Source organism: Rhinichthys klamathensis, unplaced genomic scaffold (assembly GCF_029890125.1).
Source record: "Rhinichthys klamathensis goyatoka isolate OS25496 unplaced genomic scaffold, OSU_Roscu_1.1 h1tg000021l_1, whole genome shotgun sequence".
NCBI lineage: Eukaryota > Metazoa > Chordata > Actinopteri > Cypriniformes > Leuciscidae > Rhinichthys > Rhinichthys klamathensis.
This window is the reverse complement of record NW_026606572.1, coordinates 1716756-1741332: the sequence shown is the minus strand read 5'-3', so window position 1 is coordinate 1741332 and position 24577 is coordinate 1716756. Positions and strand designations below refer to the sequence as shown.

General features: G+C 38.5%; 1 protein-coding gene across 1 annotated transcript; it reads right to left on the bottom strand.

Moving 5' to 3' along the window:
- wars2 (tryptophanyl tRNA synthetase 2, mitochondrial) lies at nt 1-15265 on the bottom strand. The gene is made up of 6 exons (XM_056241502.1): nt 15132-15265; nt 6719-6976; nt 3147-3227; nt 2481-2563; nt 2269-2387; nt 1-667 (listed from the first exon to the last, which is right to left on the bottom strand). Exons 1-6 carry the CDS (start codon nt 15234-15236, stop codon nt 210-212), a joined length of 1104 nt encoding a protein of 367 aa, XP_056097477.1. The 5' UTR covers nt 15237-15265; the 3' UTR covers nt 1-209.
- Between the last annotated feature and the right edge of the window lie 9312 nt (nt 15266-24577).

Sequence of the window (24577 nt, the reverse complement as noted above, 5' to 3'; positions counted from 1 at the left end):
TTAATTCATAAGATTGTTTATTTTTGTTCAAATAAATTGAAAATGGTCAAAAGTAGGCTACAGGATGTAATTAAACAAAACTGAGCATTTGAACGGACATGGGCAATATATGGTGACAGTGGTGTACCTTTACTTACCAAAAGTTTTTTCACCAGTAAACTAAAAGAATCAAGACAGACAAAGAAGAGTTTGTTGCATCTCACAGTTTATCAATTGCCATAATAAAAGCCCACCAGTTTCCTGACTTCCGTCATCACAGGAACCGCCAGGCCGCGGGCCTTCTCTGCTCCTTTGGCTAACAGACTCTCAAGATGGCCTCTGTCGGCCCTCAGTCTTTGGATCTCCAGCCGAATGGGTTGCAGCTTCTCTACAACAGCCTCGGCGACCACATTCTTGTACTGTCCAGTGTCCATACCTTTAGCCAGCCGAACCACCTCCTCCACGCTCTGTCCAGTCACAGCCGCGTGCATCGAGACTAGGTTTGATACACCTGGCCGACTCTCAGGCTCATAGGTCACTTCAGAAGTCAAGTCAGTCACAGCTCTGCGAATCTTAAGGGCAATGTCATCAGGTGTATCGTTCAGGAAGACTGTAGATAACTTTTGGGGGTCTGACTTGGACATCTTAGAAGATGGATCCCTGAGAGATTTCACCTTTCGAGTGACACCTGAGAGTTAAAAGGCAGGAAAAGTTAAACATTTCATCTGCAATCTCAGAAAAAAAAGGCACAAAAGCTGTCACTGGCAGTACCGTTTCAAAAGGTACACCTTTGTACCAAAAGTGTACATATTACAAGTAACTAAACTTTTTAAAGTGTACCGTACCAGTTCTCAGAGTGTAGTCTTTCCTATTCACTACTGTTCAAAAGTCTGGGGTCAGTAATATTTTATTTTTAAGCATTTTAAATCATTCTTTTATTAAACAAGGACACATTAAGGGTCATTGATCGGAATGTGACAGTAAAGACATTTATAATGTTACTGAAGATTTCTATTTCATATAAACCCTGTTCTTTTAAATGGTCTGTTTAAAGCAACCTGGAGGGAAAAAAACACGGTTCCCACAAAAATATTAAGCGGCACAAATGTTTTCAGCATTGATAATAAAAAGAATGATACTAGAATAATAAATAATAATAGAATGATTTCTGAAGGATCACGTGACACTTAAGACTGACGAAAATTCAGCTTTCCCATCACAAGAATAAATAACATTTAAAATATATTAAAATAGAATTTGCAATATTACTATTTTTACTGTATTTTTGATCAAATACTTGGTGAGCACAAGAGACTATTTAATACAGCATTTCACTTAATAATAGAAAGTCACTGACACAAAAGGTGTCGGATGTTGAATTCAGAAACCACTATGATTTAGTTCTGTAAGGGATTTGCTTTATTGAAACTTTGAACTACTTTTTTTAACTATTCCTTAAATGAACTGGCTCATTCGTTCATGTAATGGTGCAGGAAACATGCTAGTTTAAAATACATATTTCTCTGAAATGCTCCTTTCACAATACTGCCTAATTATTTCAATACAAAAGTAATCACAGAATGCAATTTTCCACTTTTTATACAATCAATTTCAGTAAATTAGCATTAAACAGTGACCACACTCAAACACTCCTCAGATTGAAATTAAGTATCTCAGGAAAGCAACGCGGTTGTGTAAATATAATTTCTTTGTGAGATCACAGCACAGATGGGCTCTATTGGTCGGATCTTTGATTTGGTTTCAGTGCAACAGATATTGTTTGGCTTCTTCAGCTTTGGCTCCAGAATGCAGGCACGGTCTTCCTTCACATGTAAGAAGAGCGACGTGAACCGGTCCTTTGTGAAGTCACTATAGGGAAACCCCCCCAAATCCATTATCACCCCATCACTCAGATAGAGGAGGAAGAGAACATTCCTTTAATCACAGCGCCATTGCACACATGACTGGCTTCATATTGTGCTTTTAAGATGGTGATAATTATAGAGAATGAAAGACTGTAGCTCAAACTGATGGTCCAACATGCCTGCCATGTGTGCGGACGACTTATTATGCGAGTGTATGCAGTTGTGCGAACGTGTAACACACAGAGAGGAAAGCAGACACTTGAGAGCACTGACTCATTTGTGTGTTCGCTGAATGACACAGAGTAATTGGTCGTACTTTTCCACTTTATAGAGTTTGTGTGCAGGTGAACTTTTACGAGAAAAACAGACTGATTAAAATGAGAAGTTAATGTCATGAGATAAATACAAGAACTTCCAAACATACTGAGCAGGGCACGAGGCTCGGGGAAGAACTCTCCATACTGGTTGTTAAAGATGCGGGCCAAGTCCTGGGCGAGCTCCAAGTGCTGGATCTGGTCCTCCCCTACTGGCACATGTGTGGATCTGCACAACAATAACATCAGTCTCTCTCAAACAAAAAGCTGGGAATATAACCGCACTAAGAACAAAACACATCAAGAGCAGAGCCGGTCATACTTGTAGAGCAGAATATCCGCTGCTTGTAACACTGGGTACGTATAAAGCCCCACACTGCCTTCATTCTTCTCCATGCTCTTCATCTGCAAGGACAAGAAATGGAGGATTTACCACTGGAAGGACAGAGAGGAAAGTTTGAAATAAATCTAAAGCGCCTTTCATTACATTTGGCTGCAACTGTCTGTTTTCTTATTACAATTAGGTCTAACATCAAGCGCTGTCTCAGATCGGGCTGAATGAACGAGTTTTGCCACATTAACGCACACAGGCAGCATCCAAAGGCCACTTTCCGCCACGTTTCACATGCACTCAGCTGTTGAGTAAACAGCTAGGTGTTTTCCCTGCAGCGGTGGGAGGCTTCTGGCCGAGCGCTCCGTCAGCAGCAATATAAAAGGGTGTCCTCTCTGGGTGAATCACAGTCATTATCAAGCCCTGTCTCTCCCTGCCAGGTCCACCAACCCTCACGACCGGCACAGGAAAACCCTGTTGCCGTGCCACATGGACAACAAACAGAGGGAGGCTTGAACATTCAAATTGGCAAGCTACCATCTTCTAGAGGGCTCTAATAAATAATGCATCTTTTTATTTAAGACGACCACGAGCAGATAAAAATAAAACGACTGATAAATGCGGCAGCAAAAAAAATAAAAAAAGTGCTGTAATTACCTTCCATTGAGGCAGGTGCCGTAAACGCGGCATGCTGGTGAGGCAACCTAGGATCCATGCGAGCTCAGCATGTTCAGCGACCTGCATAGATCAATTGTATAATAATTCGATTTTCACATTTCTTTGTACGATCAATTTATTTATTAAGAAATACATTAAAAGTGCAATTCATACCTGGAAAACTCTGATTTATTTAGGTATTTCCAGCTAAGACATTTTTATAATACAGACATAGAAAATCACCTCTCTCAAGAGGGCAGTGATTTAATAGATATGATCGCGGGGGCATACAGACATTTACCCTCGAAAACAGTATCCAGGGTGTACAAATGTTTACAAAATTGCAATAGGTTTGATTCACTGTATATAAAACAGAAATGGGAAGTAGAACTGCAGCTTAAATTGTCAGAGGATGATTGGCATTCGATCTGTCTTTTTCAACAAACTTCTACTAGCTCCAGACAATGGAGAGAATTTGGCTGGAAGAACTTGGTGAGATACTTCATTACCCCCCTCATCAAAAGCAAACAGTTAAAAAAAAACAACAGTGTTGGAGACTTTGCGGGGATGTCAATGTCAATCATTCTCATATATTTTGGTCATGTATAAAAATTCGCCCCTACTGGGAATCTATTGTAACAGAAATGGAAAAAATTTTGGGTTACAAAATACAGAATGACCCACAGTCTTTGTATTTAGGCCTGTTAACTAAAGATGCTGTTAAAGGGGAAGACATTTATCTACTCAAAGTGATGCTGATATCGAGTAAGAAAGTTATAACGAGGAATTGGTTGAAAAGTGAACCTTTGAGTCTGGACCAATGGAGGAATATAATGGAGGAAATATGTGCAATGGAAAAAATGACCCACGACCTGAGATTGGAAGCACATAAATGTAAAATACGATGGTGGAAATGGACTTGTTATGTAACGCACTCAAAGGTATGAAACAAATGGAAGACCTGTATTTGTAGCACCCTACTAGTTGTTGTTTTTTTTGTTGTTGTTGTTGTTTTTTTTTTTTTGTTTTTTTGTCATTGTGAATTAAAGAAAGGCAAATAATAATAATAATTAAAAAAAAAAGTAAAAAAAAAAAAAAAGTGCAATTCATTCATGCATTGCTTTGAACACACTTTTTCTATGATAATAGAAAGCAAGTAAGTTTTTACATTTCTGTACATTTCATTTTATTTTGACAAAATCAGAGTGAACTGTCCTGACATTAGTGCTGCACGATTCTGGATGAATTGAGAATCACGATTTTTTTTTGTTTCAAACAGAGAACATGATTCTCCCACGATTCTGAACAGACACAAAATAACATTACATTTACTAGAGGTTCTGACAAAATGTTCAGTGCTGCAGTCTATTAAAAAAGGTTTAATTAATATGAATAAATTGTTTGAATGAATGAATGCTTCAATAACTCACTCATAAATACTTGACTTGTTTCATTACTGGATGAATCAGTTTATGAAACAAATCTCTTGAATAATTGATTCAATAATGCACCTGCAGCTCTACCTGATATCATAATGAAGAAAAATCCTCATTAAAAGAATGAATTTCTCCATTTCTGAGTTAGAAAACCAAACAGGAAAGGCCATCACATAGACGAGTGTGTGTCAAGGACAATAAGTCTTCTAAAATATCAGACAATTTGATGTTTTCAGGACATGGCAAGTTTAGTTAAGGTTGCAAAATTTAGTGCAACTCCACAAAAACTTAATGATATTTATGAATTAATAATTCATGATATTATATATAATAAATTACTATAATTTTATTATTATATATATTACTCTTGATATGTAGAGTGACAGTACATTCCGCATAAACTAGGCATCTTCGTAGCGCCCCTGTGTGGTAGTGAAGAGAACAAGATGTTCCCCACCTCCAAACAGGTGCACAGAAGCACAGTAAGGATGCCTCTCTGCATCCAAACTCAACCTAGTCTTTCTCTCATTACAAAATCATGAAAGAGCTTATTTGACTGCTATTTTCAAATCTGCACAGTTCCCAGAAGAGTTCCCGGAAGCATGCACACACACAGATTCGAAAGAAAAACACTCCTCAACATCATTCTGCTTCAGAAAATTAAACTTTATGGGTGCTGGCGACACGGCCACCATCTCTCATATACTCTCACAAAATGGATTATTATGAGGCATCCTCCCCGAGAGGAATGAATATAAAATGTGATATTTATTCCAGTTAGCTAATCTATGTGTGAGGGTGAGACAGCAGATACAAAGATGACTGAGGGATCATGGCAGAAAATTTGATATAGTGGTGGTGGTGGATATCTCAGATGACCTCATTTGTCAGATATGTGCAATCAATTGAGACACAAAAAGAGTAAGTGAAACAATAGAGCCCTAAATATAAACTGTTTATTCCTCAGAAACATCAGTGAAAACAAATTTAAAAGAAACGTGAAGGTGTGGATGCTGTTCTGGTAAAAGAGTTTCAAGTGCAGTTTACTGCAAATACACATATAGCTATAACACAAAGCCCTGTACTTAAGATTTGGTTGATTTTAGCTTGTCACCATTTTTTTCAATGAAGCCAAGTGTTTTCCTTGGGCCAGGGTATTATTTTCACATGTGGAACAGTCTTGTGCTCGTATGTTCGATGGGAGGTCTTCAGTCCTGCCAAGATATGTGGCATGAAGTTAAAATGGAATAAAATCAGGGGGAGTGCGAGTGTGTGTGTTTTCACATGCTCGCTGCAAAGTTCCAGTGAGAAAACACACACAACCCCAACACACTTTTACTCTGCTGCACAACACACACAAACACACACAGTTGAAAGCATATCAGGTGGCTGAGAGGAAGAACATGTCCACACTTATTATAGTTACCCTTCAAAAGTTGCTCAATTCGAGAGAAAAAGTGCTAGACAGCTAGCGAGTTGCTGCGTACAGTAAAATCTATTATTATCCTCCTCTTTCTGCTTCATGTGGTCACTTTGAAGTGAACTGTGAAAACGAATCTATGCGTTTTCCCCATTCCGAGAATTTGTAGAGATAGGAATCGGGTTGGTAGAATACGCATTTAAAGCTAGACTCCATTACATAAATATTTGGTGATGGAAAATATGTTTTAGCTGACTGCCAGTAGTTCAGCCCAATAAAACGACCGGACGCCTTTTTAGAATGAGACTTCTGAAGTTATTCGAAAGGTGCCTTTGACGTTATTTGATATTGTTTAGGCAGTAGGGAAGAACAAAGATCTGCACAGTTCAAAAATATTATACTAGTAGCAGTTATGCATGGTTTAAAGGGATAGTTGAAAATTCTGTCACCAATTACCCTCATGTCATCCCAAAGTTACCTACATTGCTTTATTTCTTCTGTGGAATGCTTTGGACTCCATTGACTTTCATTGTGTGGATAAAAACAGTTCATCAAAATATCTTCTTTTGAGTTCAGCAGAAGTAAGTCATGCAGGTTTGGAACAACATGAAGGTGCGTAAATGATGATAGAATATTCATGTCTGGATAAACGATCCCTTTAATGTGATTAAATACATGTTGTTTACTTGGAAGCAAGTCTTCAAAGCAGGACTCACTTGAGACTGCTGAAAGAGGATGGAGCGAGTCGGGTCAATGCCACAGGCCAACAGACTGGCGGCCATGTCCAGGATGTTGTCTCGCAGTATCTGAGGGTCCTGAGGCTGGGTGATGGAATGAAGGTCTACTATGCTGTACATGACTGTACTGTACTCGTCCTGCAGGGCCACCCAGTTCTCTAGAGCTCCCAGATAGTTCCCCAAGTGAGGAACACCCGTGGGCTGGATTCCTGAGAAAACCTGCCCTTTAGGGAGGCTCTGTAGGTAAAAAAAAAAAGACAAAATCGGTTAAGAAGAAAGACAAACAATAATAGGAGAAACAAAAGATGGCATAAAAGTGAATGTAACAAAATTTGGTGGTGCACCTACAAGAAGAAAGCGGACGCCTTACACAGTTTTATGAATGTTATCAAAGCGATAAATCCAAAATATGTCTCACACTAACAGAGCACCCTACCGGGTGAGAAAGTGCTAGAGCGGAACTGCTCCACAGCCAATGAAAACACTCCACAGTTCACAGCCAGCCAATAGCAGCTTTTAAGAGTGACATAGTTGTGGAATAACAATCACAGTAGTGGTCCTAGCCGAAACAGCAATAGAAGAAAGCAGTGTGATGTTGTAAACCCATAAAGTATATTAAAGATTGCGAAGAATAAAACAAAGAGCTCATTTTAAAATGCTAGGACAGAGAAGGAAGCCCCTACTCCTTAGTCTTTATGGGGACAAAAAAGAGAGATTCTTGCCTACAGACCTCTGGACAAATATTTTGTTACAAGCAGGCCTAGATGAGACATGTTTCTGACAGTGGTTAGAGGCAGTAAGCTCAGGCGTTGTTGATGCTCTGAAAAAAAAAACTCAATTCAAAACTTCCAAACTCTAACTTTTAAAACTTCAACTTTCAAAACCCCCAAATAATCTAGTCTTTAAGAAAAGATTACCGTTACAACATAAGAATATTTAAACACGGAAAGCACACTTGCATGAAAATAGCCGTTAACACCTGCATCACATGTATGAGGTAACTTCTTTTTGGGTCCATTTACAATCTAAGATCTATGGCTGATCTAAAATCAGTTTGGCTTGAGGGAAGCCTATAGCCAAGGGAATACAATCACTGATGCAGTGTCATTAGCTAGTTAGCCTATATATAAGGAAAGAGTAGGCTATTTATGCCATTACTGGGTGAGTAATTGCAGTGCAGTGGCCTGAATGCACAGGGCCTCTCTGAGGTGTCAGAAGTGATTTGGGGCAGAACGGAGCCTGGTTCATGTGTTCTCTCACCTTGCGCTGTTCCCCTCTTCCCCTCCGGCCGATCATTAACCATCCAGACATGGTAATGGTGTCATTTGAGACAATCACACATAAGCTGAAACAACACTAGTCCCAAATACCGAAGGAATAATCAGCATATCGCACCTCCCATCTACTGACAATAAGGAATGTCTTAAAAATCAGATTTTTTATATCAATTCTTTTGGCAGCTGGTGTGATGATGGGGGAATTTTATTCAACAGGTACATTACATAGTAACCTGAAAATACCTGTTTTCAATGTGAATCTTCATTATTTATTAAGGAAGGTTTTAACAATGATAGGGACATCAGTTAAACAATACAGAAATTCCTAATTCTGCAATCTTTATTTATATGTGTTGATGCCATAAATAAATAAATAAATACCACAGCATTTTTAAAATTTCCTTGTTTAGTCTAAACTAAAGTCAATTGAAAAAGCTTATTTATTTTATACATTGTACATCAAACTATGTATTAATGCAATTTGACTTCATAGTGAAATGACTTCTGAAATGTACAAGTCTTGAGGCTCTAAATTGTAATGCGTCAGGAATAAATAATGCTTAAGTCAAACACAGATGTTAGACAGCATCCCTGTTCATTTAAAGTCTAATGTGAAATAAAATACTTTTAATTTTACAAATAAATCCCATTCTCACCAACAGTAATTTCACCCATTTACTCAAATCTACTATAGACTTGCTCTCTCTCCTCAGCTGTCCCACCAGCACAAACCCAGTCTTGATGACACCTGGCAGGAGCAGTAACTTTTCTCCTAATGTTTTACACTGACAAACACAACACTGTTGTACCACAGTGCAGCAAAGTAGCAAAGAAATCCCTACAGGTCTAGCATATGGAGTACACATTAAACCGTACAAGTGTGTGCGCAAGCTGATGGGTTACATGGTACACCTACGGTCCCTGTTCTTACACTCATGTAGGCACGTTGTAGGAGTATTTAATTGTAAGAGTGTCTGTGTGTGTTCCAGTAGGTGCAGGATAGAGAGAGCTAGTCTAGAAAAAAATAGATACAGTATATGATAATACTGGCTTTTCAGTCAACTGCCAGTGAGTAGAGGTCCAGAGTATTTTGGGTGATTCCATCTCGTGGCTCAAAAATGGTAAAGTTCTGCATCAAAATTAAAATAAAAAAACTGGTGGTTTTGCAATACCAACAGACACACACACGCACACAAAAAGAGGTCAAGAACCTCCATTTTGACCACTTGACATGGACTGACTCTTTTCTATAAACATAGTGAAAGTATTGGAAAAAAGTATATAAAAAGTATTACTGTGAAAGTATTACTGTAAAATTAGGCTCCAATGCCACCATTAGAATAGACAGAATAACAACTAACACTTAAATCTTCATTGCAAACAGATTAGATTAGCTGTAAAAACAATTTAATATTTAGCAATTATACTAAAGGTTTTTAATGCTCAGAAAGGACTGTTATGTTATAACCCAGTGGTTTTCAAATAGAGGGGAAAAAACACTTCATTTGTTGACGTGAAAGGCTGTGTCCAATCAAAATCTAAATTTTTCGTCTGTCACTTGGTAAAAGTGACAGACACTCACAAACCCTATAAAATAATAAATACATAAAAATTATAGAATCATTTCATTGTTTGATTTATAGAGACATTTTATTTACCGTTTTATTTAGGCAAAGCATTGGGTCTCCACTGACACAATGAGCTTGCAATCAACAACTGGCCACCGCTATGCACACACTGCGAAAAAAATTCCACCAAATAAAAAAAACACCCACTGAATTAAAAAATTAAGTTCAGCTGCTGCCTTAAATTAAGTACAATAAACGGGCTACAGTCATTTCAACTCATAAAAAAAATAAAAAATACTTGTCTAGTTGTATCTCTTATAACTTAAAAATAAAGTTGAAAGTAGTTCAATTATTTTGAGTTAAAGTAATGGAAAAAAATTTGTTGCCATGAATTAATTTTTACAGTGAGGAGACATTCACAAAGAAACGATAAGAACCCTAAAGAGCCATCAAGACCTTGACGAAACAGACAGCCTAGCTGGACTCTGACATCTCGGCAGAGACGGCCATCTTTGCACGCCAATTCCAACACTACCTTTCACCACCCTTTATGGTTCTGCAGGAAAGCATCAGCAGCTCAGTAAATGTGGAGAAGCTCTCCACAGGAGCTGATATCAGAGAGGGAGCGTCAGGCCGGTTCTGAACGGCACCTCTGACCCTCCCGCCCCAGTCCATTTGTCCCCCACTAAGCTTCAGACACACAGAACCTACTGTTACAGTGTCTATCAGCATCGCCTCACTCACCCTATTAAAACAGACATCACGCTGAACAGCAGAAACACATGCCTTAATCCTGCCACTCTCCGCTGGGCTACCCAACAAAGCCCCGCTTTGGTGAAGTAAAGAGCAGAAAATCATTTTTATGCACCTTCCCGTGCCCGAAACGGTGGGGAATGTGTGTTTTTGCCGTACTGAAACACACTCAGCTTGAAGCGAAGTGCGAACGACTGAAAATAAAACAGGAACGAGACCCGTTTCGAGGGGAAAACACATTAGAGAATATGAGTGACAAAGCCAAAAAAGCAGAGAAAGAATAAGCAGGAGACAGAGGTATTTTGTGGGGAGGAGGGTGGTGTACAGGAGGTGGCAGGGGGGCAGGAGACGGAGCGTTTGATTAAATCTGCGGTTGACGTTTCGGACAGGTGAGATTGATGAGGTTCCTCTACGCTTCACACTGTGCGGAGAGCGCAGGGAGAGGAACAGAAACTCGCAGTGTGGAGAGCCAGGGCTGGGGGCCCTCTCACACCGTGGGGTCCCCGGCCTGATTAATGGGGCTGGAGTCCCTTCAAAAACAGCGCTCCCAGCAGAAAGGGCCGCACCGCGCTCCAAAAATAACCAGGACGGGACAGACGCTCCACTACGGACCGCGGCTCGGAGGCCAAACCCTGAACCGTTTAGGACCAATCGCTTTTGTTTCAATACAATCCTCCCTCTGCTGATCGCATTACATATTAAAAGATAGGTTACGCTTAGTCTGACATGAAATATAATTATTTGCAAGCTACCCAGAAATGGCTGCCGAAATCTTAAACCAAAACCCAAGGCCTGGCATGGAGAAGGATAAATGTCTTGCATGGATTATATTGTGATATTTGGACACCCTTTATAAACTACTAAGCAAATAAAGGACAAATCCACTTCAACCTTTTTTCCCTTTTGAGCCTCGACAGGAAAAACGCAGAGGCACTAGCCTACTAATGACAAATGAAACACATAAAAGTCACAACGATGCAGAAATAACCTGCACACACCTCATAAATTTATCAATGTGTAATTATGGTAACACTCAGGAACTCATGATCCAGAGGTTTTTTTTTTCTCCTCGTTCCCTCTAATTTCCCGCAGAGCTGACTGTTGGTTTGAGCTTGATACCAGATAGTGGGTGCAATTCAATTAACTACGTCAGATTTTCTGTTACCATAAGTCTACAGGCCAGAGTATGGCACAAAACTCCCGCTTTACTCGACAGGAATTTAGAGCCAAAATACACTAAATTATCAAAAATATTATGAGCGCTAGAGGGATCTGGAGGGGTTATTCAGCACATATTGCGTTCATCCTTCAGAATGATGAACTGAATTACACAGCGGAGTGTGAAATAAAGTGCTTAGCTGACATGTAAAAACAAATCGGGTAATTAATAAATATAATCAGTCCCAGCTCATGTGCGCCTCCTTTCCTACGGTTTCCTCTCCGGGCGGCTCTGGGAGTAGGTTTAATGGTTTTAGCTGACATGAGAGTTAGAGCATTTAGACCCGAAGAAGAATTAAGAGCCGTTTCCTTTTTGTGCAACACAAGGCTGCGATGACTGATATCAGCCATTAAGACCACAGGCGATTAAGGGCCGAACAGGGAGCGTCATGTTTTATAACACAGCTTGGAGCAACGTATGGAAGGATAATCAGGGAAGTTTCATGGATGTGATGTGATTGGAACAAAAGCTTAAAACTGACATGAGTTTTATTGTCTAAATAACTGCATAAAACACTTACACAACAGGGGCATTTCAGCAGCTCCAGAAACAAAACAAGAGTTTTCAACACAGAGTGAAAGGTTAATGCTGAATTTCATTAACATTTGTTAGTCGAAACTTGCTGATTTTGGTGGTAAGAAAATCGAAGTGACTAATCCCCTTATTGAAGTGCTCCTTTGCCAAGTGAATTGATTTGAGACCCTTTTTGACATTTTTAAATACAAAATTTATTTATAGGCATAGATTTCATTAAGTTAAATTCCCCTCTCACTTATTCTTGGGGAGAAATCTATTTGAACTATTCAAATCTGTGCTCATCTCTGGGTTTTCACACCATTATTAAATGACTTTCCATAACCCTTCCTTTGCCAGGAATACACTTCACACCTAGCACATCACACCTAGCAGCATTGTGAACATCCACACTAGCACACAGTCCCCGACATTTGGAGAGAATTAAAACAAATGAAAACCAACACCTCATTTCAAATGTTGTTGCTGGTAATAAAGGACTGTTGGGATGGCTTTGACGTCTTTCTGTAACCTTACTCCCACAGTCGCAGCACTCTGCACTTTAGCGTCCCAAACGACACACTGCCTGTAGTTAACAAAACAGAGACTGGCTGCCAGCGGTGAACGCACATTCCTACATGGCAAGTGTGCTGAAGCCATCAAATAAAACTGGTTGTCAATCAAGTCAAGGCAGTGGGGGCTTCACATGCTCAGTAAAACGCACACCAGTTATAATTTACTGTGCTTAGGTCCAGTTAGAGTTACATACACTTAGGGAATTGCATTGTTAATTAACAGTTCCTTAACATACTCCAGTTCACTTTGAGTACCGGGATTCCCGTATAGAAAAAAAGGCTGTGATGGCTGTTATTTTAGGATGGTTCCTAACAGTGAGACATGGCTAATTGAGCAAGAATGAGCAAGTGAGTTTTGCAAGGAGGGTCAAGATAATCTAAATATAAAAGTGGTATAGGTTTAGATTTTAATAAATAATAATAAAAAAGTAGTTAATGTACATTTTCTGTCAACTACTCAACCACCATGATATCAAATCTGATGGTTTTTTTTAATGGAATATTGCAGTTTTATTATAAATGAATTATCCATGCACATCATTATTTTTAAATTAATGTGCCTTCGTAATCTTTAATCAAAATAACTTCCCCTCCATCTTGCAGCGACATCATCTCTTCTCTAATGATGTGTTTACTGGGACGAGGGCGGGACAACCTGTCACTCATATGTCATCAAAGCAATAGCAAACCACAACCATCCAAACAATTCCTATTGGACAAAATCAAGTCCCGCCCCAAGTTGTTTCTTGTTCAAGAAGTCTTCACTCTTTTTCTTCAATTGGATACACATCACAATAGACCTTAGTCAGGTTAGACACCATATTGAATTTAACACAGAAGAAAACAAGGCTGTGAGGGATAGACTTACAGTCTTTACAATGGCAAGCACTGTAGGTCTAGATCAGGGGTGTATAAAGTCAAACTCAGTCCTGGAGGGCCACTGTCCTGCAGAGTTTAGCTCCAGCTTGCCTCAACACACATGCCTGGAAGTTTCTAGAATGCTAGGACCTTGATTAGCTAAGGTGTTTAATTGGGGTTGAAGCTGAACTTTGCAGGACAGTGGCCCCCCAGGAGCAGGATTGGACACCCCTGGTCTAGACTCTAGATCAAGTCATTTTCAGAACTCACAACTTTCAAAACTGTTTTAAGGAGTTTTTCTCAACTAGTTTGTATGTATTTCCGGAAAGACGTTTCATGTATGTTGTTAATAAACTGTATAATCCACTGTACTTCAATCCCTCACAGCCTCGGTTTCATTCCTGTCAAAATTTAAATAGGCACTAGCTGCACTACCATAATTATGTTCTACAGGGAATTCTATAGCTATCACAAATTTTATTTTATTCGACTTGAAAATATTCCAAGAAAGTTTCTGTCCTTTGGCGTAAATCTATACAATAAAATTCAAAGACCTAAATGCTTAAACAGTATTGTAATACAAAATGAGAGAATTTGTTTCACAGAAATCATGAAAGATACAACAGAGAAAAACATAAGATTTGCCACAACTAATTTGCCAAGCCACAGTACTCTAAGAATTTTTTTTTGGGGGGGGGGGGGGGGGGGGGGGAGACACAACCTCTTTTAACTCGGTTTTTTTCACTATTTTCATAATTTAAAACAACTAAATTCAGCACAAGGGAATAGACAAAGTCTTTGGAATAAGGGATGTCATGAACCTATAACCTCTCAGCAGAGTTGAACAACACAACAAAACATTTCCCAATGTATGTTTGAAATAAAATGGAATTTACAATATGATGCTGTTTTTCCAAACTCTGCTGCAAAAAGTGTAATATTTTAATCATGAGATAATCTTTATGTTGTTATTGTGTGATCACACAAAAAGTGAAAGATTCTTGGACATGAGGGGAAAATGTGTTTTTGATGGCTCTTATGTTCACCAAAGCTGCATTTATTTGATTCAAAATACAGTAAACAGTTATATTATGATATAGCCATTAATCCAATCTTCAGTTTTCACATGATCCTAAAGAAATCCTTTAAATATTCTGATAAATAAAAAAATCTTAATAATTTCTGATAGTGTAAGGGTTTTTTGTGCTTATAAGCTACATTTCTGCAGCACCACAGATCCTAATTTACTCACTGCAGTTAACAACGATGTCAAGATGCTTAACTGCATGTCACATGTAATCCTGGCTAAATACATGTTACTGCCACTAATATCAAACTATTCTAGACATTTAAAAGCTTTAGCAACAAGGCACTTACAACTAACAAGACAAAAAACTAACAATAGCAAGGCGATTTTTAAACAATGCCGTTTTCACACATTAGTCTATTAGTCACACAAAAGACTATATAGGCTACTGTTATGTGTTTAGATTGACAATTACACTTGTCGGATACTTTCAAATGCATTACAGAACTGAGGTTTCCACTGAAGGTGAACATATAACAGATCCTCCGTAAAGCTCTCAAACTGGCAAATAAAACAATAGTAAAAAGAAAAGACCTTCTTACCATTGTTCCCGTCGCTTTCCCAGCTTTAAATAATCGTCGATGGGAATTACTCGTGTGAATAAAACGAAACAGAGATTTCATGCTACATTTCATGGACAGCGCCATCTTGAATTAATCATAAACACACAAGTACGGTGTGCAATAAGGGACATACGGCAACAGGTCGGCAACTCACTCATATTTCAGAAGGAACTGCCCTTGAAAATCCCATCTCAGCGAAAATATTGGGCTACGGCGAATTCCAATCAAAGTGAACATCTATATAGGAATTCGTCTAATATGTTAATGCCTATATTTATATGCCATACTGACTCCGAAGAGCAGATAACTTGAAGGGAGCTGGGCACTTGTGTCTCACAATGAAGACGTTTACTTCAGTGTTCGTGTGAGGATCAATTTGAACTTGAAACGGACAAAACTAACAAGTAAGCCATACATTAATTTACACCATGTTTGTTTCCCTTCTAAAATAGATTAATTTGGTGGTTTTAGTCTCGGGTGATGGTCATCCCAGAGTGTTGAACTAGCCTATCTATCTATCTATCTATCTATCTATCTATCTATCTATCTATCTATCTATCTATCTATCTATCTATCTATCTATCTATCTATCTATCTATCTATCTATCTATCTATCTATCTATCTATCTATCTATCTCAGTGTTTCCCAACCCTGTTCCTGGAGGGACACCAACAGTGCACATTTTGGATGTCTCTCTTATCTGACCCATATATTTCTGGTCTTGGAGTATCTACTAACGAGCAGATGAGTGTGTTTGATTAGGAAGAGTTGGAAAATGTGTAGTGTTGGTGTGCCTCCAGGAACAGGGTTGGGAAACACTGATCTATCTATCTATCTATAATTAGGAAATCAGTCTGTTTTCAGTTGATGTGTGAACAAAACATCACAAAACAAACATTATAAGGTTGATATCCAAAAACCACAATAAGCTTTGCTACTTTTAATGTGAAAGAATGGCCCGCTTTAAAATTCAAACAATGTGTGTTGGCGCTCAGTTCAAGCGACACGTGAACCTATCATATCTTCTTTACTAGTTATAGCACGAAATAAACATGAATAAACATCAGAAGGTATGTTGAAAGATACAGTACAAATTACTGTAATGTAGGCTATCAACTGAAAAACGTCAATAAAACAGCGAGTAAACAATATGTCACATTGCTACCTCAGGAAAGCTATTCAATGGCCATAACTCATTGGTTAACTAGAAAAAAATAACTCCAGAGAGGAGTATTTTGATAAATACACGAGATTACAAAATCATTAGTTGTTTAAATGTTGATATTTCACCAATAAATAGAGTAAAAAAATAATTCTATTATTAAAAAGTTGATATAAAAACTGCCATAGGTGTCATTTAAATGTTTGTACAACTCTTATTATTTGAGAGTTAATTTTTGAATAAATTTAATTCATTAATTGATTATTACATTTTATTAAAGCTGCAGTCCGCAGTTTTTCCTCTTTGTCGCCATCTCTGTTCAAAATCTGCAATTGACCCTTCGCAGGGAGCTTGATTGACAGGTGATCTGACCAATCATACTTCGCCATCCGCCATTTTGTCCGACAAAGCAGTCAGGAGAGTTAGTAGATTAACATGGGAGGATTTGAACTTGAAAAACGGAATGTACTGATGCCTTACTGCGGTTAAAACAACATTCCCAGGTGCGGCCTTACCTATGTTTCACCCGTTTCAATTGAAACGGGCCCCGCCCTCCAACGGGGCCCCAACAGACCGGCAAAATCCCATTCATTTTCTCCGTAGGATATTCATTTTCAGCCATAATGTCTAAACCATTCAAGGTAGATTGACCACGAGCTACGAGGTTGTGAAATGAAAGTTTCTGCTCCTTTAAAAGCCACAAGCTACGAAATCAACCTTGTTATTTGCAAAACACTGACGTCTGATTGGTAGAACTTGCGGTTACCATGGCGACGTTTACCACTCCCGCGAACGGCTTAAGCGATCTGAAGTATAATATCGGTAGTTTATGTATTTATACCTTTGCCTTTTTTTGCCGTTAGGTTAAAATGTTATTTTGAACAGAAAAAGAATTTTAAGAGGAAATGAAACTGAAAAACGAAAGATATCGGACAACAAAAGAAAAGCTTTATTCAGTCTACCAAAAGTGAAGTTACCCTGCGTGAAAGGGCGAGGCTTATTCCATGATATATAATTGTGTATAGTTTTAATCAAATAAGGTTGGATTATTTATATGTTGAGCTGCCTGTTCATAAAGCTGAAAGAGCACGTAATAAAATAATATACCATTGATGCAAACCAACAGGAATCCTTGCTTTTTCTGCTCTATTATGTTTATGTTTTATGTAGGGCCCCATATTAGTTATTGAAACGGGCCCCCAGATGCTTAAGGCCGCCACTGAACATTCCTTCTTATGTTCATTCATGTTTATTTGATGCTATAAATGAACTAGAAGGAAGAGATGATCGGATCACGAGCAGCTTTAACTGATGCTCTACAGCGATCTGTCACAACACATTAAAGAGCCACAAAACGGTATTTATTGTTTAAATTTCTTTAAAAAAAGAACCAAATTTGAAAGGTGAGACTTTGTTTAATATGTTTAATATCAAAAGTAACCGAAAAGTAACCTGGTCTGTCCTGTCCTTCAGCGTGTTGTCAGTCCGCGATGTATTTTTCGCTGCGTGAGAACATGGTGTGTGTGTGTGAGAGTGCAGCGTAGCTTGTCGGACATAGCGACAGTAACTAAGGGGGGCGGGTCTTTGCGAACGGTCAATTGCAGTTATTCGCGGAATTATCAACTTTACGTGAGTTGTGCCTCGACACGGAACAGGGCGGATGAATCCAATGTTTGAGGAGAATGTGCGGCTGTCAGTCACCGCGCTGGTGTGGATACTGGCATTCAGAATCACAGATTATTCTTTTTGGAAATATGACCAGCATAATAACTTTCACCGGAAAATGTCATCTGAACTAGTAAGTAACATCCACTTTTGTTCTGGTTCTGACCAACTAAGGGGAAAAAATCATTGCAGTAAATCGCGCTGATTAAATCTAATAATCGCTTATCATATCACGTAAAACCGTGCACATTATACTTTGTTCTCAAATTTTTAATGTTCAACATCAGCAATGCGTGACTAGGCCTACATGTAATGTCCTTCCGATATTTATCCTTGTTTTCGCATAGGCCCGGTTGCAGTCTCTTTTTTTCTGTAGCCCCTCCGAAGTCCGAACAGTCTTTTGCATTTTACAGCGGGTGAATCTCCAGTTGTCACTGGTGATTGTCGTTTGAACCTTTCTGGATCCGCCATCAAATTGATAAGTTTAATTATATCAAGTGCTGTGAGAAAAGGCTGTAAATCTCCACCTCCAACATCCTCACTCGCAATATAGCTTATACTAGCCGAGACTCCTTCTTTATGTGTACAGATGTGACGTAATGACGCAAAGACATGCTTGAATCTTCTGTGGAAATCCACCAGTACCACTGGAATTAAAAACATTATTACAAGCTTACCGTTTTGAATCGAGCTAAGGCAAGCAGATAGTTTTGAACACTGGCTGGTTATGTATTTGCTCAAAAAATTATTTAGGATATTTTTTAACCCAAAAAAGCTACGGACTGCAGCTTTAAATAAACTATTTTCATTTCCGGTTTCGATTTTGGCCGAGTGCATCCGGAATTTTTATTTCGGTGCATCAGTAGTATAAATATATTTACACAGGAATTACACAGGAATTAATTCGTTTTTCTGTCCAAAACACTTTGTGTTTTGTTTTTTTTGCAGTTCATTCTTAAACAATGTGCTTTATGTAAGAACATCTAAATCAACAGGTTTAATGCTAGTCAAAAATGCAATTTAATCTGCATATCAACCTGACAAATTACGTCAAAGAATTAAATTTAATTTTGTGGGTTAGATAAAGTAGATATGGATTACAAATGCATGTTACCACTTTTTTCCAGTGATACATTTTAGTGTGCCACCCTAGGATTTTTACCTTCCCCCCACTGGCCACCCCATTAAAAATTTCCCAGAGGCGCCTCTGAGCATAAGTGACTTCTTTCAAAAACATTAAAAAAATTTAATGAATAGGCCTATCTATATGTATACACTTTTTTTTTACAGTCAATGGTATACACACGTGACCATAAAATGACTTCCCTTCGATATACTTCGCTATAGAGGGATTCAGGTGTTCACTTTTGTTTGGAACGTACAAATGGCGCGCCCTTCCTGAAGGGCGCAAAAATGCTTTACCGCAACAAAATCTCATAAACGAAGATTTAATCCATTTAGAAAAGAAAAAAAATAACTTAAAGGGATAGTTCACCCAAAAAATGTAAATTCTGTCATCATTTACTCACAATCATGTTGTTCCAAACCTGTATGAGTTTATTTCTTCTGCTGAACACGAAAGAAGATATTTTGAAGAATGACAGTAACCAATCAGTTGATGGGCCCCATTGATTTCCATAGTTTTTTTTTTTTCCCATATAATGAAAGTGAATGGAAACTGACACTGCCATATTCTACCACAAAAGAAAGTGAAGATAAATGATGATATCATTTTAACTTCTGAACTATTAACTTCTGAACTATTCCATTAAACCACCCTTCAAGTTAATCCTTCATTCACATTGTAAATGTTTATTAAAGGCACACTCTATGCCTAAATATGTCACAGCATACAGCAAGTATTAAAGTCCAACTCTAGCATTTCATTTGATGTAATTATCGACCCGCTGGTTTTTCTAACAGATGGTTTTAAAAGGGACAAACAGTTCTGTGTTTTGCAGTATTTCTGCATTCCCTTCAACCACATCTGCTGCTGATTCTCTCACCTTTGCATCTGGTTGTATTCACACACATATTCTATATTCAAGACCGTCTCCTGCGGCACTGTGCGCTGTAACACATAGACCGTGATCAAGCAGTGTGTCTATACCAAAACCTCACTTCGTGTTTGCATCATGCCCTGTGATTCCCGCTCTCTCTGTTGGCTGTTAGTGCCTTTGGCATCTATTTCCTGGCCACCCAGTTGCATTGCCTTGTTCTCTGAAGAGGAATTTCTCATGATATGATGATGATGATGATATTTCTCTTTCTGTTCCCCGAAAAGGTGGTTTTACTACAACATCTTGTTAAGCCCCCCACTTCATTTCTTAATTTAATGAGCTGCAGAAAAATAAAATGTTTGTGGTGCTTGGAAAAACCACTTATGCTTACAGTTGACATTTTGTGTGTGTTTGAGTATGTGTGACAGAAAGAAAGGGACGGAGAGACAGAAAGAGAGAGGGAGCAAAGCAGGGTGCAGAGACAGAACTGGCAGCACCCTACTGTGATAGACTTAAGGAAAATAATATGTGGCTAATCTCTGTGTTTGAGTGTGTGTGTGTGTGGTCCATGAATAACATCTCCAACTTGACTGAGGTTCCTTTGTTTTACAGAAAGAGTATTAGTTTATTTATATTTTTAAGCAAATGAAAATCCAAATATATGTAACTTCAATAGAGTGTGGTTAAAAATAGAAACATAATATGCTCAATATGCATGTATTTTTGGTTAATTCAAAGATTATCTTTTTATGCATTTATTTAAATAATGGCTCAAAACTGATTTTTTGTGTGACAGTTTAACTTTCAACCAGTGTTCAGAACTTGCCTTTTTTTTTTTTTTTAATTGGTAAATAATTTTGATGATTTGGCTATTCCAAACAAGAAGTTGAACTGGAATCACAGGAAGAGAAATTAACTTGCAATTCAACACAGCTATATAATACATTCTTGGAAATTAAGTGTTCTCCACCCTGGTCCAAAAAGTTACTTTATTAATGTTGTGATGTTATGGAAGGAGCTTCAGATCCTGATGCATCCGAGTGAAGCTGATTATAAAAAAAAAAAAAAAAAACGTTGACTTGGACTTGATTCTATCCATCGGTTTTTGATGGAGGCATATCTTAATGCAAGTCGATTGTTAGTAAGAGATTTAGAAGAAGAGGGTTATGTGGACTAAATGATTGGAGAAGTCCGACATGCACCAGAGGGAAGTCTGTGGTTTTACCAGAGGATTGAGTTATGACATTTTAATGAAAGATTACGAGCTCAGAAAAAAAAAATCCTAAATGAAACGCATACATGGATGAATCGTTCACAATACGATCAATAACATGCATTTAGAAAATAGATAGGGGGGATTTTCATTTAATGCCAACTTTATGTATTTATTGACATAAGGCCCATAAACCTTTCAAATCTTCAAAATACTTTTAAAAAAATGTTCAAAATGCTTTTCTTGTCAATTTATTTGAATTTCAACCTATTGTAATTGTGCTTTCTTATGTCCAAATTCAAATTGCAATTCTGTCTCATGTTGGCTTCCTCAATTAAAATTCAGGAATTTAAAATTGAATTCTATTCTGAATGACACATAACCCTTCTATCAGCTGCATGCTGAAAGGCTGCCCGTCTGCTGCGTGAACGTCGACCTCTTTCATCGCCCTCCCCGATCACTAATTGTTCATCTCCTCACCGCAGATCTATCTGCATGGATCTGTTCTAAAAATCCTGGCCAAGTTTCAAGTAATAGAACCAGGGCCTATTGACCGCCCCTGATGTGCTGTGGAGAGAATGGGCAGGGTGGCTGTAACCAACAGCCCACCTGTGATAATATATAGAGGCAGGGGGCCATGGCCCACCACGGGGCAGGGCTAGGAGGGCACGGGCCTGGGGAGCGCAGGGACTTCAGCCTGCATCAACAGCTCCCTGACTCGCCAGCATCCTGACACTGACAGACAGGCCTTCCCCTCTGACACTGCAGCCCACAGGGCGCCTGCCACCCAAGTCGATGGATGGATAGATGGATTGATGAGAAGATGGATAGCTAGATGGATGACTTGGCTACTTGAATGAACAGTTCCGTTTAATTGAAAAGTTCTAAAGAGCGCCGTTGGAAATTTCCACGTATTTTAATTTATTTTTTCCCCTCCTACTTCGGTCCGTTAAGGAAAATAAACAGCTGGTGAGAAGTATTTTGTGTAAAGCAATGTTTGCTCCTGAGAGAAGAGTCTGCTTTCCATTACAGCTAGGTCTGACTAGCCTGCAGCACCGAAAGACACAGTAGTCCAAGCAGACAGGGCCGGACTTTGGGTGGGCTATAGCGGAGTTATCTCTTTCAGTGTTCTTACTTCAGAACGGCACACTTCTGCTCCGTTCGCTGAGACCCGAGGCTTCACGGCGAGCTCAGGCCACCAGACGTCCCTCTCAGCTGTGGGGAACATGTGCTGTGGTCCTCCTGCCTGTCAGAGGCGAATGCGTGACTGTTTTCAAACAGGCAGGGAAGCAGCCAGCCGTGTGTGTCTGTGTGGTGCTGAGGTGGGAGGGGGTCGTCCCTCAGGAGGGATGTGTTTCAGCACCTTGTCTCCTTCTCTGTTTTAGCGCTGACAGAACAGGAGGGAAGGAGTGACGGGGGTGGAGAAAGGGTCTCTGCTCTCTCACTCCCATCTGCTGTCTTCACTCTCCCGCTATCATACAGTAGAGCACGAGTGGGGTTAAAGATCACGTTTAAGGTCATGTGCTCGGAGAAGCTAAACTTCATATAATTCAGGAGCATTTCGATCTCAGCCAGTAGAGACTCGCACACACAACGGAACATCTTACACTATACTGTTCAAAGGTTTGGGGTCTGTAAGATTTTTATTGTTTTTGAAAGAAGTCTCTTATGCGAGCAAAAATACAGTACAAACTGTAATATTGTGATATATTGTTACAATTTAAAATAGTTTTATATTTTAATATATTTAAAAAATGACATTTATTATTATTTTCAGTGTCAAGTGATCCTTTAGAAATAATTCTAATTTGCTGATTTGGTGCTCAAGAAACATTTATTATTATCAATGTTAAAACCTTTTTTTTACAAAAACTGATACACTTTTCGCAGGATTCTGATTATAAATGTCTTTAATGTCTTTTTGATCAATTTAATGCATCCTTGCATGAAGTATTCATTTCTTTTAGATAAAAAAAAATCTTACTGACCCCAAACATTTGAATGTTAGAGTACATTTGACATTTTTATTTATACTATAAGTGTATTAAGGTAATGAAAAAGACTTACATCAAGACAAGTTGTGCACATCAGAAGATATCAGGTGGCTGCCATGACGGAGATCGCAAAGAAAGAAAATTGCATGCTTTTGATTAGATGTCACAATCAATAAATTGACAAGCTTCATTTTTCTTTTTCTTTTTACTTTCATACTTCTTTTACATCATTTTTTTAGGTTTGATGATTGCATGTTAATTATTGGAATTATGATTTCCAGGTCTCTGAATCCATAATGATGTGTAGAGCGCTGATACAGGAAAAATTAGACTTTTTCCAATTTGACCACAGAAAACACTGGTTATAAGTGGATGGACATTATTATCACGGTCTCCCTTTTATGTGAAAAAAAACCTCATTTAAATGGAAATTTCACTCTAGTATTTCCAAAATTTCCCTCTTATTCCAAAAGCATGTTTTTTCAGATTCAGGATGTAGGAAAACAATTGCTTTAGACAGTGATTCATTCTTTCTTTCTTTCTTTCTTTCTTTCTTTCTTTCTTTCTTTCTTTCTTTCTTTCTTTCACACATAACCTGATGGGTTAACTAGTTCTTGCACTTCCTGACTCAGCAGCATGGACTGGTGGCAGATTCTGGATAGACCAGCGAGATTTGGTTTATTTTGGCCGTGCATGCAGCTCTTTGATGATTAAATCATTTATTGGTTCAGGCATCATTACATTAGGCATTGCTAATAGCCCCATCACACTTCACGCATACCAAACTGATGACTGATAGACTACCACTGCTCAGTTACACATCAAAATCCAGCAAAAGTTGGGTTTCCTTCTTTTGTAAGGAATCCAATTATAGCTAGCTATATGTACAGTCATGAAGTCAAATACAATATCATACAATCATGCCGTAGTCTGAACTTGTACTATTGTTGTATTGAACTCGTTGTATTGTTTTTGTACATTACATAATCACTTTCTGATGTATGTTGCATAGCTGCACAAAATCGCTGTATTCTAATCTAAAAGTAAGGAAAACGAGGAAAAATGCAAATGTGCTATTTCATAAGATGATAAAAGGTATGTTTAAAGTCACTATGAAATCAAAATGGATATTTCTTGTTATGGAAATATTGCAGTATTTATTGTGATTTATCCATGCACATCATTGTTTTTTGTAGTAATGTGCCCTTATAACCTTAAATCAAAATAACTTCCCCTCCTTTTTGCAATGAAATCTCTTCTCTGATGATGTGTTTACTGGCGTGAGGGCTGGACAACCTGTCACTCACATGACATCACAGCAATAGCAACTACAACCATCCATTGATCCAATCAATTCCCAATGGACAAAATCTAGTCCCGTCCTACGTTA

Bases quoted from the DNA above. Each gene is read 5' to 3' on its own strand.
- wars2 (XM_056241502.1), bottom strand. From the start codon at position 15,236: ATGGCGCTGTCCATGAAATGTAGCATGAAATCTCTGTTTCGTTTTATT. The intron at 3,228-6,718 runs GTGAGTCCTGCT...TGATCTATGCAG, and splicing joins TCCTCTTTCAGCAGTCTCAA to GTCGCTGAACATGCTGAGCT. The intron at 2,564-3,146 runs GTAATTACAGCA...TTGTCCTTGCAG, and splicing joins GGCACCTGCCTCAATGGAAG to ATGAAGAGCATGGAGAAGAA.